The sequence below is a fragment of the Panicum virgatum genome, chromosome 8N (assembly GCF_016808335.1).
Source record: "Panicum virgatum strain AP13 chromosome 8N, P.virgatum_v5, whole genome shotgun sequence".
Lineage (NCBI taxonomy): Eukaryota > Viridiplantae > Streptophyta > Magnoliopsida > Poales > Poaceae > Panicum > Panicum virgatum.
This window is the reverse complement of record NC_053152.1, coordinates 10,759,866-10,783,011: the sequence shown is the minus strand read 5'-3', so window position 1 is coordinate 10,783,011 and position 23,146 is coordinate 10,759,866. Positions and strand designations below refer to the sequence as shown.

General features: G+C 42.6%; 1 protein-coding gene across 3 annotated transcripts; it reads right to left on the bottom strand.

Annotated features, from left to right (window-relative positions):
* Positions 1–179: 179 nt before the first annotated feature.
* On the bottom strand, positions 180–5,436 carry LOC120686063 (probable apyrase 3). Of its 3 annotated transcripts, none has more exons than XM_039968223.1 (9): positions 5,016–5,436; positions 3,510–3,638; positions 3,364–3,420; positions 3,156–3,248; positions 2,851–3,056; positions 1,236–1,327; positions 912–1,126; positions 599–788; positions 180–466 (listed from the first exon to the last, which is right to left on the bottom strand). In XM_039968223.1, the coding sequence occupies exons 1-9, from the start codon at positions 5,268–5,270 to the stop codon at positions 339–341; spliced, it is 1,365 nt and encodes a 454-aa protein (XP_039824157.1). In that variant the 5' UTR covers positions 5,271–5,436; the 3' UTR covers positions 180–338. The 3 variants fall into 3 exon arrangements, with proteins under 3 accessions (XP_039824157.1, XP_039824158.1, XP_039824159.1); XM_039968224.1 differs by having other exon boundaries at positions 1,231–1,301; XM_039968225.1 differs by lacking the exon at positions 3,156–3,248.
* Positions 5,437–23,146: the final 17,710 nt, after the last annotated feature.

Below are 23,146 nucleotides of genomic sequence, written 5' to 3'. Positions count from 1 at the left end.
CAATTTGTACTAAAGCGCCCATTATTTTTCTTACCAAAGTAAAAATCCCATTATTTTTATTACGAAAGTAATTTACTCTAAGTGATTCAATAGTCCAACTCTCATTTTAGTAATCTGATCAATTTTACCAGCAAAGCAGCTATCAGTTTTCTAGATATCATAAGTTTGAAGGAGCGAAGTGACTGCAAAAATTACTTTATTACTTTTTTGAATCTGATGACAAAACTCCAAGCCGATGCACACAGCTTGTACTTACAATGATTTGAGAATCAGAATATCAGATACTATTTAACATTATGAAGTGCCAAATACCCCTTACTGACCCAGAAATTTAACCATTAGTTTCCGGGCATCTTCTTGGGTGCGACGGCCTCAATAGCAGTACCCAGAGGCCACGCGGCTTCAATGTAGTATTCTCCATGCTTCACTTTGTCTACAAATGTGATCTTCTTCATTGGCTGCAGACCTGCAGTGATGCACCAGGTATAAGAACCGAATGAACAATGTCTGAAGTTCAGGTTGCTCAGAACACTAGTGAGAAAACATCGGAAAACTTTCTTGTCATCTCGACAAAATGTTAAAGCCCGACGCAACTTACCAAATCCGTCAACGAGCAATGTGTATGTGTAAGTAAGATCCATGCACAAGTACGGCAGACCCATGTCTCCAATGTCTGGATAGGTAACTTTTGCTTTCTTGATGTCCATTTGGCAAGCCTTCTTTGCAGCAGCCATGAACGCGGCAGGAGCGGCCTTCGCGCTGGGAGCTTTGCTGTCTATGAACCCAACCTTTCAGTTAAAGAGAAGAAGAAATTCAGTTCGTGCAACTTGCAGACCCCCAAATTAAACTGTGGCATCAGTTCTTCAGCAAAAGGAAAAAAAAAAGGTTGAGGCATCAGTTGTAGTGACTACATGTGAGGCAAGGTAGTAGAAGCTCGATGTGGCATAGATGTTGCTTTGGCCAGCACCGCCTCCCTCGTTCCACACGCCGTCAAATGTGCAGTTCTTTGTGTGACATGGTGCATTCAACTTCAGTGCGTTGGTTATCTCTTCCCTGCACTTCTCATATACTGCTCCTTCTGGTCTAGCAGTAGCATCATATTGCTTCCCATTATAGGTGTATTTACCTTCACAAAAATACTAATTTTAAGGATCTTAAAATGCCTGACAACGTGATGCTTTCAAAAAAAAATCAAGCGTGTGACTTGGGTATTGTCGTCAGCAAGCCTACCATACCAATAAATCCACGCAGCATGCAGAAGCTGAATGGTCCATTCTTCGACTTCAAAATCTCTGCTCGTGCTGCAAAAGCACCATAGTGCAAGTAACTGCATGGACAAATAAAGTCTCTGCTGGTCACTATCTGACTGATTAGAAAGGGTAATGTGCTACATGTTTTTCTCTCCCTCAGTTACTATGATACTAGCCTATTAACCCATGCTTACGCACATGCTAATTACAATTAATATAAAAATAAAAATTATATCTATAATTATCTATCTCATACCCTCTTTCATCTATTAATATTCTAACACATACTCCCTCCGTGTTGGTAAAGGAAGTCGTTTTGAGTTTGTCTGAAGTCAAACATTTTAAACTTTGACTATAAATAAATATTTATGGGTTAAGTTTGAAAATATGAAAGCTAAGTAAATAGATTCATCTTGAAATGTAGTTTCGTAAAAGTATATATATTGACTATATTTTTATAAATTTTTTATAGCAAAAATATAATGGTCAAAGTTGTTTTTGGAGACCGTGTCGATGTCCTAAACGATTTCTTTTACAAACCTAGAGGGAGTACTCTAAATTCATATTTATCATTATCTAGTTGTAATAGATTTTATTTTGCATCACACCTCCACGTGTGTTTGATATATATCTAATTGAACCATTTGTTTGTGAATAATATTCTTATCTTTTCCATCATACATGAATACATGATAACACATATCGTGGGTAGTATTTTTATATAAAAATAACATCAATAATATATTCATAATGATAGAAATAGTAATTATAATTTTTTATTGATGCACTTCAATATTTAGTTATAATTATATAATTCATTTTAGATTTATGGATTACTTTAAATTTTAATAATAATATAATTTGATAATATATATGCAAATTTAGGGGGTCATTTGCATTTTTGTAATGGCATAGGTGGGTTATTTGTCATTATTTAGTTGTAATAAATTTTATTTTTCATTATGCCTCCATACGTATTTGATATATTTAATTAAACCATTTGCATGCAAATTGATATTCTTATCTCTTCCAACATACATGAATATATGGTGACACATATTGTGGGTAGTATTTTTATCTAAACAATAACATAAACAATATATTAAAAATGATAGAATTAGTGATTTATAATTTTATATTGCTACACTTTAATATTTAACTAAAATTATATTACTTTAGATTAAAATTTATGGATTAATTTAATTTTAATAATAATATAATTGGATAATTTATATACAAATTTAGGGGGTTATTTGCATTATTTTTGTAATGGTATTTGTGGGTAATTTACATAAAGATTAGAGGTTACTTTAGATTTTTTTATAATGACAGAAGTGGGTAATTTAGATACATGTTTAGGAGGTTACTTTAATCTATTTTAGTAATAGTAGTGGTGGATAATTTATTAGAAAAGATAACAGATCTAACAACTATTATAATTAGAGTTGTCGGATTGTTGGCTGTACGTTTCTGATTTTTGTGAGAATTTCTAGGTTTTCTCTATTTTTTTTACAGTATCCACCTAGGATCCTAGGTGGCTTCATGTGAGGCTTTAAAAGAAACCTCCAATTAGTAATAGTAAGAAAAGATAGTTTCAAACCTGTGTACATAGACATTGTAGTCCTTTCCTTTGAAATACTCTTTTGTAACATAGGGATCCTCTCCATCGGCCACCGCAGGGGCTCTAGCAGCAGCACTTGCAGAGATAGCATAGGCCATTTGCACAGATCCACCACCCATGTCGATCACGCCTACCGTCCTGGAGTAGTCCTCTCCCAATTTATCCAACAAATAATTCAATGCAACCTACATCTCATGGAATATATGCACGTTAAGGTCAATGGATGATACTGAGTATGGATGAATTTTATAATGTTGTTGTGTGTCACAGCTAGCTCATCATACCCACAGGTAGGATCCTTCTTGAGATCCCTCAAGAACATTGATCCAGTTGGGCTTGTACTGGAATTTGCTCTTTTTATGGACAAGATCTCTGACCTGTACTAACGATCAAAAGTTGAAATGTTCTTTCTGTCCGATTAATATCATGGATTGTACACACTACTACTATGTGTGCCAAGACAAGACTGGAGAGTAAGATGGTTCTACATACCGCATCAAGAACTCGCTCTGCCTGTCGGTTTCCGATTAGGCGCAATCCTGCAGTCGCCTGCAAGTTTGATTGGTAAGAAGTCAAATTAGTCGTGATTTATTTTGAAGTGAAGTTCTTGTAAAGTAGAAGAAAATTTGTTCACATACTCCTAGCTTAAGAGGTGTTGTTTTCGTAAGGCGTGAAGGGACAACGCTCTTGGCCTTGTCAAGGAGAGGTAGTATGGAGTTTGCAGCCTTTTGGGGTTGTCCAGCATACGAGCTCAGCCCGGGCTTCACCTGCATCATCAGCCGTTGATTATGCATGGGGCAATCAAATTGTTCTGCAAACCAACACGGTTTGAAGGGCTCCTAATTCGCGGGCGCGCGTCAGTAGGGAAACCAGCGACCGATTTCCGACGAGCAATAATTAGCTTTCCCTTTTCAATCACCCGCGCACGGCGCACCTGCGACTATTCTCGTTTTCTTTTGGTGCCACCCACGCCAATGCTATCGTGGTTCCGAGCGACCGCCTTGCAAAGCTTCTATTAACCACCCCAGCTCTGCTAATCGGCGCGCTCTGGTCTGGAGGGTTACGATCGGTCGATTTCATACAGCTTGTGGTTTTCCTTTTCTGAAAAGTTTCTTTCTCCATAATTTTCAATTTTCATAATGTTATAGTTTATATATACGCGTATAACTTATTTCAGATAACTATCAAATGATATTTTTTTAGCATAACTTCTTAGATGATAATTTCTCAGCATATCTTCTAGGATATGCATAACTTTTACTCATAACTTTTTCCAATCAAATTTTCATAGGATAATTTTTCAACATAACTATCACGATACTTACAAATTTTACTCATAACTTTTTTAGTCTACTTACTAAAGGTTAATTTTGAACATAACTTCCATGTAAATGTTATTAGAAAAATTTCTCACACAACTTTGATGCATAAGTTCAGCACACGTGTGTAAAAAATACAACTTCTCGATATAAATTTTTAGCAAACTTTGTACAAAATATTTGTCAGAAGAACACTACCTCAGAAACACAACATAAAGAAAGTAAACAGAAAAACTAAAAAAGAAAAAGAAATAGAATACTAGGTCTCGCAAAATGTAAATGAAATTTTTTTTGAAAGGAAATGGAAAAAAAGAAAGTAAAATTGATACCCAGGCACATCTGATATTAATTAACCGTACTGATGATAGAGTTTAAATACATAGAAGTTTATGGGTGAGGTCTTCACGTATGCAACTGGTATGGCTATATGAATTCCAACTAGATAACGAGGCTCTTATATCCTATACACGACAATCGTACGTACCTACATAGCTTGAGCCTTACAAACCAATGAACAGCCGACTGTAAATTGGATTTGAGGGAAGTGATGCGCCATGCGGAAAAGAAAAAAGGAAGGGGAGAAAAGCAGTTGCATTCCATTGCGGGCACCCGGAGCCTTTGGCCGCCGTAGATCACTACACACTACGGAGTACTTCACTAGACGGCCATACTTTCGCTCCTTTTCTTTTTCTTTTTGTTTGCGAGGAACACTTTCCCAATTGTTAACTACACTGCCTATAAGTTACTTATAAGACTGCCGCATTCAGAATCAAGACGATCCTATTTCGTATGATCTAGTGGCCATGATATATAGAATCGTCTTACCTTGGCGAAGAACTCGATGTCGTCGCCGATAGGGGCAAGGTCCATCTGCCTGTCGAAGCTGAAGACGTGCAGCCGGCTCCCCGTGCTGCCGGCGTACCTCCCGGGCCCAGCCGGCGCGTTCTCCGCGGCAGGTTCGTCGACGACGCCGGCCTTCCGCCCAAGCACACTGGCAGCATCGGCGTGGGCCACCATGGGGTTCGAGGAGACCAGCTGCAAGAGGAGAACCAGCACCGCCATGGCGACGACGTCAGCCATGGCTATAGCTAGCCCTGCTGCTGCCCGATGATGCAGTTCGCGCCAGTTGGTGCTCCACTACTCACCGGCCGGCACTGGATCCGGGAGTCACTAGCTATGCTCGATTCCACACGCAAGGGGTTGTTTTTAAAGAGCTGAAATAAAGGAGACTTCTTCACACCTCAGGTATGGATAGGGGTGGTAATGGGCCATGGCCCTAATGATCTCTTCACAGTCCAATAAAATCCTTAAAATTTTTAGTTCAAAAATACATATGTTTAGAGCCCGGCCCTTTTAAGGCCCGATCCTTAGATTTTCTAGTTCAAAATGTTGGGCCCTTTACCACCCCTAGGTATGGACGGTGTTAAGACTTAAGAGAAGAGTTGAAGCACCTGAATGTATAAGGGCTCCAAAGTCAGTTAGCTGTCTTCACATGTATTCTGACAAGCAAAACAATTCAAGATGCATTTTTTTTAACAAACGCGTGAATAAAGCAAGAATAAGTATAAGGTGATAAGAATATAGAAAAGAAGATAAAACCACCCGCTGTGAAGCAAAGGATAAAGTGGTATTCGCTCCGTTACAAATTTTAGGTCATTTTGGCAAATCGAGATACATAGCTTTTGCTATGCATCTAGATAAACAATATGTCTACATACAGAGTAAAAACCATATATCTAGGTTTGTCAAAACTAGCCTATCAACCTGTGCTCCTGCACGGGCTAATTAGAATTAATATAAAAAATAAAATTTATAGCTAATAATTATAATTATCTATCTCAAACTCTTTTTCATCTATTAAATAGTCTAACATATACTCTAAAATATATATTTATAATTATCTAGATTTCATTTTATATCACACCTCCATATGTATTCGATGTATATTTAGTTGAACTATTTGTTTGTGAATTGATATTCTTATCTCTTCCATCACACATGAATACATTGTGACACATATCGTGGGTAGTATTTTTATATAAATAATATATTAATAATGATAGAAATAGTAATTTATATTTTTATATTGATTCACTTTACTATTTTATTATAATTATATAATTTAGATTCGGATTTAGGAGTAATTTAACTTCTAATAATGACAGAATTAGATAATTTATATGCAACTTTAGGGGTGTCAGACCCGAGGCAGCGGGACTGTTCATAGGCATAGAATGTTCTAAAATAAGGGATATCGCATGGATGTACCTTACCTTTTTTGTAACTGCTCATAGGCGTATAACTAGCTGTAATACAAGGAAACTACCCGACCAGGTTGTAGTTGGACTCCAACAGTACTCGGCTAGGATTTTTCATGTAATCCTGTCCCCTAGAGTATATAAGGGTGGGCAGGGACCCCCTTGAAAAAAAACAACAATACCTAAGGCAATACAAGCAACTATACAGGACGTAGGGTATTACACACCTCGCGGCCCAAACCTGTCTAAATCTTTGTGTTCCTTGCACCATCGAGTTCGAGAGCTAGTCGATCCCTTGCCTACAATCCTACTGCTAAGGGTATCCCTGAGCAGGCTTGTCGGCTAAACACCGACAGCTACCGCGCCAGGTAGGGGATTAGGCGAGTTCACTAGCGAATTCGATGGCCGAATCAAGTGACCCCAACACCGTGCCTAAAGGCACAACCCTCGTCTTTGGCTCTTGGGCCTGTATGGCTGATGGATCGGGCGGCTTCTCTGGCCACCTGATCGCTTCCAAGGAACTAGAGATGAAACTCGACGATCAACCCGCCGTAACAACTGACGCTTCCGAACTCGGCGGGAATCGAGTTCTACCTAAACTCGAGATGGAAAACATTGGGAACATGTCGACTCCAGCTCACTCAGGCGGGTCAGCCGAGTCCGACACAAACCCGAATTCCGAAAATTCTCAATTTTCTCAAAATTTGGGAAAATGTGTGGCTTACCTCAAGTCAATCAAACGCCCCAAGATTGTCAACTCAGAACTACTCGATGGAGTAGATCGAGTTTCACAATCAATTAAGGGAAGCACTAAGCTTGCAGAATCTGCTCTGGACTCATCCAAGACACAGCAGAACCTGGAAGCCTCGAACCCCCGGTTTAAACGGACGGGTAACATGTTTCTCTGGGATTGATCTAGTCGATTCCTCGCTCATCGACTGCATTAACATGTCTGAGAGCACTCTGCATCACAAAAAATAGGATTCAATAGGAAAATCCTGTAGGAAACACAAGAAGACAAACCCCCACAGATGGGACCGCTTCTCTCAGGGAAACCCAAGGACCCTCACTGAACCCTGCTCACAAGTGGACTCCTGAACCAACTGATATCTCTGATTCTCTATTCGATCAGGACTTCGGCGAGTCCATGGAAAGTCTTGACAACCTCGAATCATATGATGATCTCAAGAATTGGTCAGACAACGTCGACTTGTTCATGGTTGCCATGTCCCACCCACCACACGTGGCTGTGGGAGAAATCCAAGCTCAAGAAGCAAGGAGAAACTTCCAAAACCCTAGAAAAGCCCAGCGAGTCAATTTTCGACAAGCCATGGACCAAAGAGCCAGAAGGACTAACTCCTACTCAGTCTTGACTACATTGGATGACCGAGAACGCCCTTCGAGTAGAGATGGGCATTCCACTCCTCGCTCACCCAAAACACATATACTCAAAAATCGGTGATCTAACCGACCCCGACTCCGAATACTCCTACGATTCGGAAGATGAGCTGGACAATCTAATTCAGTACAGCAAAGAAGCCGAAGCCAATTCGACTACGAACTTCAAAACCGACCAGGATTCTTTGCCAAACTTGGTCATATATGGGACACCGGAAGGGTGAACGGTGCGTTTGGAAAAGCCGGGGCTCAATAATCAGATCGACGAGCTCCCATTCCATTAGGGCGCCCCGTTAGACCCGCCGAAAAGTATAGAAGATCAAGACGTCAAGAATCTCTATCGCGAAATCCATATGGTGCGCATCTCTGAGCTCCACGAATCAGATGATAATTCAATGGAATGCATCAACCTCGATGACTACAACTCCAATGAATATGACGAATACCTCTCTAACAACATGGAGACCACTCCCACGGCGATCACTGAAGTCAAGACTATCATCAAGCAAGATCCGCCCTTAGCTCCACCAGCTGTGACGGTTACCGTCCAGCTGGAAGACGAGCCTTTGGCAGAGGATCTCTACGAACACCGCCGCGTACGCAATGAAACATTGCCGACCGTCGCCAAGAACAACAGGGCAACAACTACGACTACTACAACAGCGATCTCCGCAAAGTGATCAACATCGGGCGTGACGCTCGCGATGTGATCATCTCAAGGAAAAAGGAGCGTGAGGAAATTGAGGCTTATAGCCCTTCTTCCAACTATAACATCCCCACCAATGGACCAGGATCTTTCAAGAAGTGCAAGCATGTGACCACTAATTTTCAGGGCCAGCCCCGTAATCAGCACCATGCAGATGCGCCCATTGGAGGAGACAAGGTCAACAAGATGCTTCAACGCAAGTGCTTCTTGCACCCAAAAAGCTCCCACACAGTCTTCGAGTGTAACTCACTCCACAAAGCTCTTGGAGCGCCTCTGCTGGGCAACCAAAAATCTAGTCGACTACTAAGTTGATTAGAACTATTCCTAAATATTTCATACTTAGTCATGTAAATCATTGTTCAAAGTGTCTGTCACTATGGGCAAGGGGTAGGTCTTAAGAGTTAGAGTCTGTCATCTTACAAAGTCTTGTAATCACGACAGTTTTTATATAAAGTTGATTGCTGCTTAAATCGACTACTTGTCTCTCTCTCAACCATGACCTACACCCTCCCCTTGAACTACTTCGAGTTCTTTGTCGCAAATTTGAGACTTGTGACAACAATCGAGTAGTTCCTAAGCTACGGCTTAGCCCTAGAGTACCTCTAAAGTTAGTCCCACTTGGGTAACCTGACGGGGTTAATCCTAACCGGTCAACTCTGGAGGTCACTCTAGTCCTGAAGTAGGACACCCTACTCGCTGGATCGAGTAGGTTTTGGATATCTTCAAAGTTATTCCCACTTGGGTAACCTGACGAGGTTAATCCTAAATGGTCAGCTTTGGAGGTTACTCCAGTCCTCAAGTAGGACACCCTACTCCCTGGATCGAGTTGGTTTTGGATATCTTCAAAGTTATTCCCACTTGGGTAACCTGATGAGGTTAATCCTAAACGGTCAGCTTTGGAGGTTACTCCCGTCCTCAAGTAGGACACCCTACTCGCTGAATTGAGTAGGTTTTGGATATCTTCAAAGTTATTCCCACTTGGGTAACCCGACGAGGTTAATCCTAAACGGTCAGCTTTGGAGGTTACTCCAGTCCTCAAGTAGGACACCCTACTCGCTGGATCGAGTAGGTTTTGGATATTTTCAAAGTTATTCCCACTTGGGTAAATTGACGAGGTTAATCATAAACGGTCGGCTTTGGAGGTTACTCTAGTCCTCAAGTAGGACACCCTACTCGCTGGATCGAGTAGGTTTTTGAATATTTTTAAAGTTATTTCCACTTGGGTAACCAGACGGGGTTAATCCTAAATGGTCAGCCTTGGAGATTACTCCAGTCCTTAAATAGGACCTTCTACTCGTATCTTCGAGTAGATCTTAAGCCAAGGCTTAAAACTTACTTAAATCTTTTATAGCTTTCCCACTTGGTTAACCTTACGAGATTTAATCCTAATAGAATACCTACACAAAGTTTTCTATAAAGAAAACTTCTTTCAGGTCACGGCTTGACTTTTTTCTTAGTGCTTTTCCAACTTGGTTAATCTTACGAGATTCAATCCAAACCGGTCAGCATCATGAAGCTTCTTCAGTTCTTATACAGAACAATTTACTCGATGGAATTTTCGAGTAACACAAAAAACTTTAACTCCATCCTTATTTAAAGGATAAGTTGAAGTGCATTACGTTTGAGTAGGCACGTTGCTGCCAGACTTAAAAGTACTCGCTCAGAGACTTTCAAATACTACTCGACCTCTAAGGAAACATTACTCCTTAACATAGCAATAAAATAATCAGTACAAAGCAAAATTTGTACAGACATAAGAGTACTTTCGGCTCCAGAAGCCCATTACATCATCTTACAAAAATATGATTAAAAGCTTAGAAGTTCAGGCATACTACTCCAAGCTGCTCACAATCCTATCAGCCACTGGCGAGACTTCAAGAAGGTACTCCTCGAACTGCCTCTCTTCACAGTTGGGGTTCATGCCCTCGCTGAGCGGATCCAGGATCGAGTGTGGCCAGTAGGATTTGACCAACCCGAGTACATGTGACACGTACTGACGGGTGGTCGCCGAGATGTACCTCATTACGCCTCGAGGGACCCTCCAGAGCTTCTTCGCGAGGGAGAGCGGCCCTTCTGCTTCATCCTCGGCAATATCCACCATGTTCACAATAGCTTGGTCTGCAACCTTCAGCTCATCGAGTTCTTGTTGCAGCACTGTGTTGGAATTTGATAAGTTCTTCACCTGTTGTAGCGCTTGAAGCATTTCCTTGTCAGAATCCGCCTTGATCTTCTTAAGCTTTTCAATTTCATCTGCGTTACGGTACATAAGAATCTTTAAATCGAGTACCATGCCCTCCTGAATCTTTAATGATTTCCGGAGTGCTGAGTATTTGGTTAACAAAATTCTTATAAATACCAAACGTATAAAACTAGTCGACTGCTTTGAAAAAGCGACACTAACCTCTTTTTTTCTTGGAGCTTTTCTTGTGCTTCTTCATAAGAGCAGTCTTTTCGTCTGTGAGCTTGGACACTTGACCCTTCAGAGCGAGTAGCTCTGGGTTGTCCTGGGGCTTGCTGCTCCCCCGTTTTGCCAGCTCCTGGACATATAAAAGCAAAGATCAGTACCTAACTACTCGATCTAATAAAATCAAGTACTCAATCAAGAGATTACTTACCGCCAAAAGCTTCTGGCACTCGATTACACGAACTTGCACAAGATCCATGTTTTCCTGTGCAAGTTTTATCCTATCCACCAGTGGCGGGGCACCTCCAGAAGGAGTGATGGAGGTACTCGCCCCCACCACCAGTGATGCCTCCACATGCGTCTTACCCGCAATTTTCCCCACAGGATCCTCTTGATTTTGAGGACCTAGGGAAAAATTCTTCGAGTAAAAAGCCGAGCAAATGGAAGAAAGAGGGGACACAATGGGCTCATCTGTAGGGATTTCCCCCTATTGCCTCCGCTCCTCCTCCTCCTCCGCGTCAGGTAATGGCGAATCTAGCAGCACGAAATCCGCCATTTCTTCTGCAGACCGGGCGTCCTCTTCAGAGACACCCGTAGGGTCATCGCTTGTAGGCTTGGGGGCTATGGAGGTATTCCCCCTAGAACCCCCAGATCCCAGGTTCGAGTTACTACAAAAAAAACATCAGAGTTTAAGTACTCAACACAAAGCCAAAAAATATGAATACAAAAACAAGTATCAAATACTTACATGGGTGCCTTATTTAATCAGAGCTTCTTCGGCGCCGACAGCTTTGGCAAAGGCCCAACAATTAGTGCCTTGCCGACTCCAGCGCCCTTCTCCCCTAGGGCAGCACAACTACCCTTGGAACTACTCGCCTATGCAGTTATCTTCGGCGGAGCAGTTTGGGTCCCCTTTGACGGGTCCGCTGGGGTGGAAGGGACTTTCGATCCAACCCCAGCATCGTCCCCAGATGCTGTTGTTCGCGTCACCTTGTCCACCGGACTTGAAAAAAGCAAAATAACTTGAGAAAAAACAACTCGATGAAACTATGAACGTAGTTGAGTATAAATAAAAATTGGCCTACCTGCTGTCGCCAGGCTGAGACGAGGCCCGACGCTTCCGCGCAGCTGATCGAGTGCCCTTTGGGTGATCAGCCATAGCATTTTCGCTTGGGCTGGGGCTATGTCCCCCGCTCTCATCCTCTCCAGCTTTCTCTCCAGCCTCTGCATGACCAGATTCATCGTCAGAACCAATGCCTTCGATTCCTGAAGAATCTTCAGAATCCGGCAGAGACGGCACATGAGCGCTAGGAAGAAGAAAAAAGGGGAGATATATGCCTGGTAGAGGAGGGCTGCTCCTATATACATTCACGTCATCCTAGAACCAAAAAGAGAGGTTGTTAGATATGTTATATCTACAAAAGACAAAATACTCGAATAGCAAATCGACTACTTTATACATACCTCTTTTGGAGGATTCGACGCTAAGAAAGTATCGAGTAGGTGAGGCACATGATCCACCTTCTCGAGTAGCCACTGTACCCAACGTAGAGCTTCTCCATTGGTGATCTCCTTGGTCGAGTACCGCGACGGACCACTTGTTCCTTGATACTCAAAGCCAAAAGTTACACGGGCTTGGAGAGGCTAGATTCTATGCTTCATCCAGTCAAATTCTACAGCCTATCCGGTTATCCTACTTTGCTTCAGATTTGCAATCCATTTGAGCAAATCTAGAATTTGGCTGGTATCTAGGGGTTTCTTCTTCCACTCGGGCCTAATAACTAGGGGCCCTAGAGCAATCATTGGAAGAGTACTGCCGTGGTTTTCAATGTAAAACCACTTTGGTTTCCAATCTATTACTTTACTTGATAGCTTATAGGGGATATACATTTTATCCATCCCCTGCCTAAGCTGAATACCCGCACCCCAACTACGTCTAGCTTTGTAGAGTTGGGTTGGGGCTTGAGATGGAAGAGATGGCAGAAAAGCTCAAAATGGGGCTCGATGCCCAGAAAAGCTTTGCACAAGTGCACGAAGATGGAAAGATGAACAAAAAATTGGGCATAAGATGATGAAGCTGGATCCCGTATGAAAGGACCGGTAGCGCGCTCTAGCCTAAGAGGGGGAGGGGGTGAATTAGGCAACTAAAAACTTAGACCTATGGCTCCAACTAGTTTGCACAGAATTAAAGTATACCAAGCTATCTAGATGTGCAACTATGGTTGTTCTAGTGTGAAACCCCTATCCCAAAAGAGTTTAGCAACCTATAGCCTTTCCTATCAAGAAATTACTCTATGAAAGTAAAGGCAAACAAATTGCTAGTATGAAATGCGGAAGCTTAAAGAGCGGAATAGGAGATAGCAAACTCTTGATGCGGGTGTTTATCCCGTGGTTCGGTTAGCCACAAAGGCACACCTACATCCACATTGTTGTAGCACTCACAAAGAGTATTGCTACTCGGCCACCAAGTCTCTTCCGTGAACACAATCACGGTCACCTTGGCCCCGGGTTCCACTAAGGAGCTTCTCCACAAAGGATGGGGGTCTCCACGTCCCCCGCACAAAGATGTCGTCGCCGCTCCACACCAAGTCGGAGGGTCGATGACGTTGCCGGCGAGCTTCAAAGCTCTAAGGTGCCGGCGTACCAAGCTCTTATTTTGGTTCACTAGAGAACCACAGCACAAAGGATCAAGGCCTTGCAAACTCACTCACTAAGAGCTATCCTTTACACAACACTCTCAAAGTGTGCTAAGAGCTAAGGATATGATCACTATGCTCTTGTATGGCTTGGAGGTGTTATTGAGTATGTGTGGGAAGTCCAGCAACTCCAGCAAGCTTCAAATGGCCGGGGTGAGGCATATATATAGGCCACCAAGTCTTGTAGCCGTTGTTCCAACGTTCAGCAGAAATCTGCGTATCAATCGGATGAACCGATGCCTCTGGCATGGGTAGCGTCGGTTCATCCGGTCTCTCTAAGCAACTGAAGTAGCCGTTGCCTTCTCTGGCACAGTTGCAGCAACTCCAGGGACCATCGGTTGAACCGATGCTTAGGGCGTCGGTTCAACCGGTCTCTCACAGCAACTTGACTAGCCGTTGGGCTCTTCTCTTCTGCTGACGTCATTACACCGATGCTATGCTCCGATGACTCGTCGGTTGATCCGGTGCTGAAGGATCTTCTTCTCAACGCTTGATATCGTCTCTGGTACATAGTATGTCCAATGCACCGATGCCTTGACATGCCGCCGTCGGTTCAATCAGTGCCTATATGATCTTCACTTGATCTTCAGAGGCGCACAGACTCATGTCAGAGCCGGGCCGTCGGATCATCCGACAACCATCGGATGCACCGATGCTGGGTGCGTTGGTTCATCCGGTGCTACAGTTTTCTACAGAACTCGTCCATTTCAGCGTTTCTTTGAGTTCTTTCTTCGTGTTTTGCTTTGCATGGCCTTTGTACTTCATCCCTGGGATCTAGAAATGTTCACTTAATAAAACCATTAGTCCCATTGATTGCGTTGTCATTCGATCACCAAAATCACTCGAAATTGCATAAATGGTGCCATGTTCGTTACAATCTCCCCCTTTTTGGTGATTGATGACAACACAATCAAAGCAAGCATAATATTTGCAAAAATTGACAAATTGAACCACTTGATACCAATTGAAGGCAATTGAAACCGTTTACGCTTGCTTGGATGCTTACTACCATCCAATGATGGCTTGGCCTCCCCCTAAAACCATGATTTCCCCCTTTGTTCCTCCCCCTATCTTGCTACTTCTCCCTCATGACTTGATTCACTTAGGTAATTCTCCCCCTTTGGGATATGCTTCTTCTCCTTGAGAAAATACTTTGCTTTGATCCACATTTCTCCCCCTTTGGAATCAAATCACCTAAAAGGTCTTGCTCCTAAAAGGTCTTGCAAAACAATATAGCTCAAGAGAAGATTAGTAGCCTAGGGAGTTAGTTCCATGACTCATGATCCAATTGTATGATATCAATGAAGATACTAATTGAAAATTTTCACTATGGTGGATCACTAAATCATGAAACTAGCATGACATGAGCTAAGCTCTCCATAAGTATGTGCACAAAAAGATAATGTGAAAATCATGTGCACAACTAGATGTTATAACTAGAAAGCTTAGATCATATCATGCACGGAGGTAGCTCTAAAAATTATAAGGAATTGACAATGATAACAATTGAATGAATTTAGAACCTTGCATACCTCCAGGGGAAGAATTTGTTTACCTTGCATGTACCAATTTGAAGGTGACTTGCATATGGTACCAATTGAAGTTGAATACCAATTGAAAGTCTTTGAGGTCAAAGAGCACTTCGTACACCAAGGTTAAGCAAATGTATGAGCACATAGCCTATGAACTTAGATATGAGCATTTAAGTTCAATAGAGCATGGCTCAATATTCATGAAAGCACAATTTATCTAATCACTCTTATAGAGTTGTTTGTTCACATTGATCGTGAGAAACATTCTCTTAGAGTGTTAACTGCACGTGAGACTACAAAAGATAAGCTAGCAAACATGTTAGTCTCAAAATCACAAACCATAGAGTGAACTCCCCCTAGATGTGTGCATTTAGTGTTTGAATCACCAAGCAAATGTATGCACATTGATTTTGACACAATTGGGAAGTTTACCCTATAGCTTGTGTTCATGGTACACATATGAAATACATACCTCATGAAGTCCATATACCATGAAGGGTAATCTTGTGTAGCTTTCTACACACTTATCAAACCATGTAGGTTGCTCATGGGTTAGAGTCATGACACAAGCAACCCACCATATATAACACTAGGAGATGCAATGTATGCAAACAACCTAGCAAGAGCAATGGAGCTACATGATGCTTGAATTGAAATTTAGCAACCATTACTTATGGGGGACTTGGGCAACAAATGTCCAAGTTGTGAGCTTAGCTTCTTTGGCTTGAACCTTCACTTCAACTTGTGAGCTAAGCCTCCAAATCCCCCGTTGCCATTCTTGGGCTTCAAGTCTCCTTTGGAACCCACACCATTTGAGGCCCCTTCATATTGATGATGACATCCTTGGGCACCCAAATGGGGCAGTTCCAACTCCTTTCTTGCTTCCCAACCTTGTGAGCAACCACCTTGCCATTTGTTTTCTTCTTGATCACATAGGTGGTGCTATTGCTCTTGTTCCTCCGGTTGGGCTTGGTGTAGATGAGAGAACTCTTGATTGTTAGCTTTTTCTTGTTCTTCTCATCCGAAAGCTTCTTCCTTGGTTGAGGACACTTGTTGGACTTGTGGCCTTCTTTGTGGCACTTTGAGCAAGTCACGGTGGACCCCTTCTCAAGCTTCTTCACCATGTCTTCACGGTTATCTTGAGAAGGTTGGACATTGCTCTCTATGCATTTGCCCTTTAATCTATACAAGTCCTTCATGAGCCTTTCCACTTCTTGCTTGAGCTCATCATTCTCCTTTGCAATGACATCATCACATGTTTCTATAACAACATTCTCATAGCATTTCTCATTGCAAGGGTTAGAGCAAGAATCATCAATTAAATCAATGCAAGAAGTTGAAGCATCTACCCTAGAGATAGGAATTGCACAAGGGATAGCTTGCTTCATTTCCAAAGAGTCATTAGTATCATTAATGCTCTCAAATTTTAATTTGAACTCTTCATGCTCCTTACTAAGCAATTTGAATTTACACATTAAATCTTCAAAATTTGTAGCAAGAGAAGCATTTAGATCTTTGAGAGCACTAAGGTTTTTAATTTCTTTTGATTGTTTCTTAATGACTTTTTGGTGCTCATGAACAAGGTCAAGAAGTTCATCAATTGAAGGAGAATCGGAGTCATCATCACTTACATCGCTCTCCATACCTTTGGCCATAAGGCAAGTGTTTGATGATGATCCGAAGTTGGTGCGGGTGGTGAATCTCTTGCTTGATTCATCGCTTGAGCTAGCACTTGATTCTTCACCACCACTAACCCATTCACCAAATATGGCAAATGATTCATGCTTGGGCTTCTTCTCCTTCTTTTGTTTGTTTTTCTTGAACTTCTTCTCAACCTTCATAAGTTGATGGTGAGGCCCATCTTTGAGGAAGATCATATACCACATTGAGTTGATTTCCTTTAAGCACTTGTTCATCTTCTTTACTTGCTTGTAGAGGTTGGGGTGCATTGTCTCTTGATCATCACTTGAGGAGCTTCTTGCATCCTCTTCTTCCTTATCACTTGAGCTACCTTTGATGATCATCTTGTTCAACTTTTTGACTTGCTTGCATGCAAGTGCACTATGTGTTGGTGAAGAAGGTGGCACTCTTGGCTTGATGTCATGGCGTAGCTCATGAGCGATCACCTTGTTTAGGACTTGGTTTGGTGTCATTGTGTTGAGATCTTTCTCATATAGAATTGTTGTCACCAAATCATAGTCCGGCCTTCGAAGTGAGTGAAGGATCTTGCGAATGAGTTCCAAATCTTCAATTTTCTTTACATCTAAAGAATTAATCTCATTCACAAGAATATTCAACCGTGAGTACATATCTTCGGCATTTTCATGATCAAGTTGCTTGAAGCTATTAAGTTTATCAATGAGAACATGATATTTTTCATTTGCAACATCTTTTGTGCCGTCATTGTTCTCACTAATAGTTTTCAATAAAACATTAGCATTTTCGCAAGCAAACACACAGTTGAACACATTTTCACCAAGAGAGTTTAAAATACCACACTTGGCTATAGCATCATATTGCTTCTCTTGTTGACTATTGCTCTTAGTTCCTTCACTCGTTACTCTTCAAACATTTAGGCCCTTTGCTTGGAGGTGTGATTGCATCAAGATCTTTCATCGTTGGAAGCCCGTGCCATCGAAACGTGGAGGAGGTCCTAGAGAATCCATCTCTTCCCCTAAAAGAGCTAACTCACTAGGCGGTGAAGCCTAACCGATCAAGTGAGCCGGTAAACACAAATTGCCAATAGAATTGGCTTCCTTTGTGAGAGGAGTGAGTCCCGGTTCTGATACCAATTGAAAGGACCGGTAGCGCGCTCTAGCCTAAGAGGGGGAGGGGGTGAATTAGGCAACTAAAAACTTAGACCTATGGCTCCAACTAGTTTGCACAGAATTAAAGTAAACCAAGCTATCTAGATGTGCAACTATGGTTGTTCTAGTGTGAAACCCCTATCCCAAAAGAGTTTAGCAACCTATAGCCTTTCCTATCAAGAAATTACTCTATGAAAGTAAAGGCAAACAAATTGCTAGTATGAAATGCGGAAGCTTAAAGAGCGGGATAGGAGATAGCAAACTCTTGACGCGGGTGTTTATCCCGTGGTTCGGTTAGCCACAAAGGCACACCTACATCCACATTGTTGTAGCACTCACTAAGAGTATTGCTACTCGGCCACCAAGTCTCTTCCGTGAACACAATCATGATCACCTTGGCCCCGGGTTCCACTAAGGAGCTTCTCCACAAAGGATGGGGGTCTCCACGTCCCCCGCACAAAGATGTCGTCGCCGCTCCACACCAAGTTGGAGGGTCGATGACGTTGCCGGCGAGCTTCAAAGCTCCAAGGTGCCGGCGTACCAAGCTCTTGTTTTGGTTCACTAGAGAACCACAGCACAAAGGATCAAGGCCTTGCAAACTCACTCACTAAGAGCTATCCTTTACACAACACTCTCAAAGTGTGCTAAGGGCTAAGGATATGATCACTATGCTCTTGTATGGCTTGGAGGTGTTCTTGAGTATGTGTGGGAAGTCCAGCAACTCCAGCAAGCTTCAAATGGCCGGGGTGAGGCATATATATAGGCCACCAAGTCTTGTAGCCGTTGTTCCAACGTTCAGCAGAAATCTGCGTATCATCGGATGAACCGATGACTCTGGCATGGGTAGCGTCGGTTCATCCGGTCTCTCTAAGCAACTGAAGTAGCCGTTGGCTTCTCTGGCACAGTTGCAGCAACTCCAGGGACCATCGGTTAAACTGATGCTTAGGGCGTCGGTTCAACCAGTCTCTTATAGCAACTTGACTAGCCGTTGGGCTCTTCTCTTCTGCTGACGTCATTACACCGATGCTATGCTCCGATGACTCGTCGGTTGATCCGGTGCTGAAGGATCTTCTTCTCGACGCTTGACATGGTCTCTGGTACATAGTATGTCCAATGCACTGATGCCTTGACATGCCGCCGTTGGTTCAACCAGTGCCTATATGATCTTCACTTGATATTCAGAGGCGCATAGACTTGTGTCAGAGCCGGGCCGTCAGATCATCCGACAACCATCGGATGCACCGATGCTGGGTGCGTCGGTTCATCCGGTGCTACAGTTTTCTGCAGAACTCATCCATTTCAGCGTTTCTTTGAGTTCTTTCTTCGTGTTTTGCTTTGCATGGCCTTTATACTTCATCCCTGGGATCTAGAAATGTTCACTTAATAAAACCATTAGTCCCATTAATTGCGTTGTCATTCGATGACCAAAATCACTCGAAATGGCATAAATGGTGCCATGTTCGTTACACCGTAATAATACAGGAGTCTAGAAAAAAAATTAGAACATGGAAGACCCAATTCTCGTTAAAAATAAGGAGCAAAAGCAATGATTTCGCCCATATTTTCATACGGACGATCATGGCCCAAGGCAGGATGCCATTATACCATAGATCTAGAAGGCAAAAGACCCTTGCTAACAAGGGATTGCAAAGTCGGTTTCTGAACACTTACTTGGCAACCACCCCTCGTCGCGGGTGGGTTCGGCCTCCACCGCCTTCCCCTTTGTCGACTTCTTAGGTGCCATGCGGAATGTCACTGGACACTTCACGCGCATACAATGGCTACCCTACCCAAGAATCGAGAACGATGAAAGTGCAAGGGAAAAGAGTAGATCTGAAAGTAGAAGAGCTGTGGAAGCAAGCATAGATTTAATCTGGTGAAAAGGGGAAAATGGCGGCCGGTGGGGTAAAACCTAATTTACCACCCACTTAAATAAGAGTGGTGGTGGCAAAAGGGTAAATATCAGGAAGACCGAGAGTCAGTTACCGTTTACAGTAAAAATGAGATTTTTTCTGAGACATTTCTTTTTTTGAGATTACATTCTGGAAAAAAACACTCAAATCCCATAAAATTACTCGATATGACTTCCCCTTTTTCTGGGATTACATTCCAGATAAAATAAAAACAATCAAATCCCATAAAACTACTCGATATTACAATTCGAGTACTCATTGTAAGCTTTACAACAAGTTTGAACCTGCACGCAGACCTCCTAGACCTCCTGGACGAGGACGGCTGTAGCTACATCGGTCTAAAGCCGTTACAAAGCTCCAAACTTCTTATTCCCACTAAGGGAATAATAATACTCGTATTCTGGGAGAAAAGTTTCAATAGCAAGGAGGCAAATTACAGTAAGCGCCTCGCAAGTCCTCTTCTTGCATCTTGAAAAGAAATTTCTCCTTCTCCCTGAATACGTTGTGACAAGATTAAGTCTCCTCACCAGAGATGTCAGTTCTTGGGAACTTTCATCTTGGAGATCCCAAGAGTATGACACACCCAGAGGCAACTAGTACACAAAGAACCTCCCTCCAGGGTAGTTGCAGGGGGATGATGTCTAGAATGGACCAGTAGGGAGCAGTGTGGTTGCAGGGTTAGGCAGCAGAGACTACCCTTGTCACTCGCATGTACTTTTCTAGCATCTTTTGCTCGAGGAAATCTACACATATCAGGAGGGCGAGAGCTTTCTAATCGAGAACACCAACTGAGAGCCATGTCTTCAGTTCTTGGGTGCTCCTCGAAGTGAACTCTTGCTCGCCTTTTATAGCCGCGTGTGGATCGCTGGGAGACGACGCGTGACACTAAGGACACAACAGTCACGAGTTTAATAGGGCAAATTCCCGCACAGTGAATCTTCATGTGAATGCATAGTAAAGAGATAAATATCTCGTGTTTTATTTTTAAGATATTACGGGTGTAATCAGTGTGGTATATCTAATCGTATCATTTTTCTGGGATATCGCCCTTAAAAGAGATCTTTTAGATATCGGATCTAATTATACTTGTTGATATTTTTAGAATAAAATCAGATGCCACGAATTAGATTCTTAATTCTAAATCTTGGCTCGGGGGCTCCCCGCAAGATGCGGAATTTAGATTTAAGGCTCGGGAGGCTGCGGTATATGGAGCATCAGAGATTTATTTTTCAATTTTTTTGGAAAATAAAGAAAGAAAAAAGACTGAAGTGACCCTTAGCCTGATTTTATGATTTAACCTAAGGCTCGGGGGCTACTCCATATGGAGCGCGAGTACTTCGCGCACCACATATGATCAAGATTTTGGGGCATGAGCACCTCACAGCCTCGAAGCAACCAGAAGTACTTAAAAGACTACTCGAAGTATTCGAAGGAAGGCCCAGAAGCAGCTAGATGGATGTTCTGACTTCTTGAAGTTCTCGAAGAAGCCTCTACAAGTATTCGATGTCTGCAGGACTCGGCTATGAAGAGCTCGGGGGCTTGTCAGACCCGGGGCAGTGGGACTGCTCATAGGCGTAGAATGTTCTAGAGTAAGGGATAGCGGATGGATGTATCTTGCCTCTTTTGTAACTACCCGAATAGGCGTAGAACTAGCTGTAGTGCAAGAAAACTACCCTACCAGATTGTAGTTGGACTCCAACAGTACTCGGCTAGAACTTTCCATGTAACCCTGTCCCCCAGAGTATATAAGGGTGGGCAGGGATCCCTCGAAAAAAAAACAACACATAAGGCAATACAAGCAAACACACAAGACGTAGGGTATTACGCACCTCGCGGCCCGAACCTGTCTAAATCCTTGTGTTCCTTGCACCATCTAGTTCGAGAGCTAGTCGATCCCTTGCCTACAATCCTACTGCTAAGGGTATCCTTGAGCAGGTTTGGCAGCTAAACACCCACAAGGGGGTTTTATATTATTTTTATAATGACATATGTGGGTAATTTACACAAAGATAAGGGGGTTAATTTAGATTTTTTTATAATGGCAGAGGTGGGTAATTTAGATGCATGTTTATGGAGTTACTTTAGTCTATTTTCATAATGGCAGAGGTGGGTAATTTATTAGGAAAGATAACAGATCTGATGGCTATTATATTTAGAGTTGTTGGATTGACGGCGGGATGTATTTAGTGAAAATTTATAAGATTTTTCTATTTTTTAATAGTGTCCACCTAGAATCCTAGGTGACTTCATGTTTTTAATTTTTGTGACCTCGTTTTGGTGCTATCTAACTTGGCAACGTTTTTAGACTCTATTGATACACTAATAAACGATTACAAGGAAAGAAAAACATGGCCTGCAATCAGGCCGACACAAGCACAATCACACAATGATCCTGTGCCTAAATAGCCACTAATAACCATCTATAGCAAAAACTAATCTAGCACACAAGGGTTATTCTCAACAATCTCCTCCTAAGCTTTGTTGTGCTTCCTATTTACATCGATCACACCAATAATCTTGGTGCGAAGCTCATGAAATTTGACTCTCTTAAAAACTAATCTAGCACACAAGGGTTATTCTCAACAATCTCCTCCTAAGCTTTGTTGTGCTTCCTATTTACATCGATCACACCAATAATCTTGGTGCGAAGCTCATGAAATTTGACTCTGCCAAGAGGCTTTGTCAGAATGTCTCCGAGTTGTTCTTCACACCTGACGAAATCCACATCGATCAGACCATTGTCTGCGGATACTTCACTGCAATGTGCTTTCTTTGACCATGGAGCACTGGATTCTTGATCAAAGCAATGGCAGACCTGTTGTCTATACCTTCAGCAGTGGCACACTCGGCGCAGACCCTTGCATCTCAGTCAGTACTCAAGCGATCCACAATCCTTGACAAGCAGCATTTGCAGCTGCTACATGCTCTGCCTAGATTGAGCGGCCACCTTCTGCTTCATGGACTGCCATGTGATTGGGCTGCTAGCTAGGAACAAGATCACCCAAGGCCCAGGCTCCAAAGTCAATTAGCTGCCTTCACATGTATTCTGACAAGACAAGCAAATGCGAACGAGCCGTAGCTCGGTTGGCGGGTTCGCTCGGTGGAGCGCCCGCCGTCCGCGTTCGAGCGCCGCTCAACGAGGATTTCGCACCTGGGAACAGTAGGGTCCCTAAATCTCTGATGAGCCTCTCAACGTGTGGAGCCACAAAGGGACTGCGATGCGCCCGTCGCCGGAGCCTTGA

Coding starts and splice junctions, on each gene's coding strand:
- LOC120686063 (XM_039968223.1), bottom strand. CDS start 5,270: ATGGCTGACGTCGTCGCCATGGCGGTGCTGGTTCTCCTCTTGCAGCTG. Junction 3,421..3,509: donor CAACACCTCTTAAGCTAGGA/GTATGTGAACAA, acceptor TCAAACTTGCAG/GCGACTGCAGGATTGCGCCT. Junction 3,057..3,155: donor AAGAAGGATCCTACCTGTGG/GTATGATGAGCT, acceptor CATGAGATGTAG/GTTGCATTGAATTATTTGTT.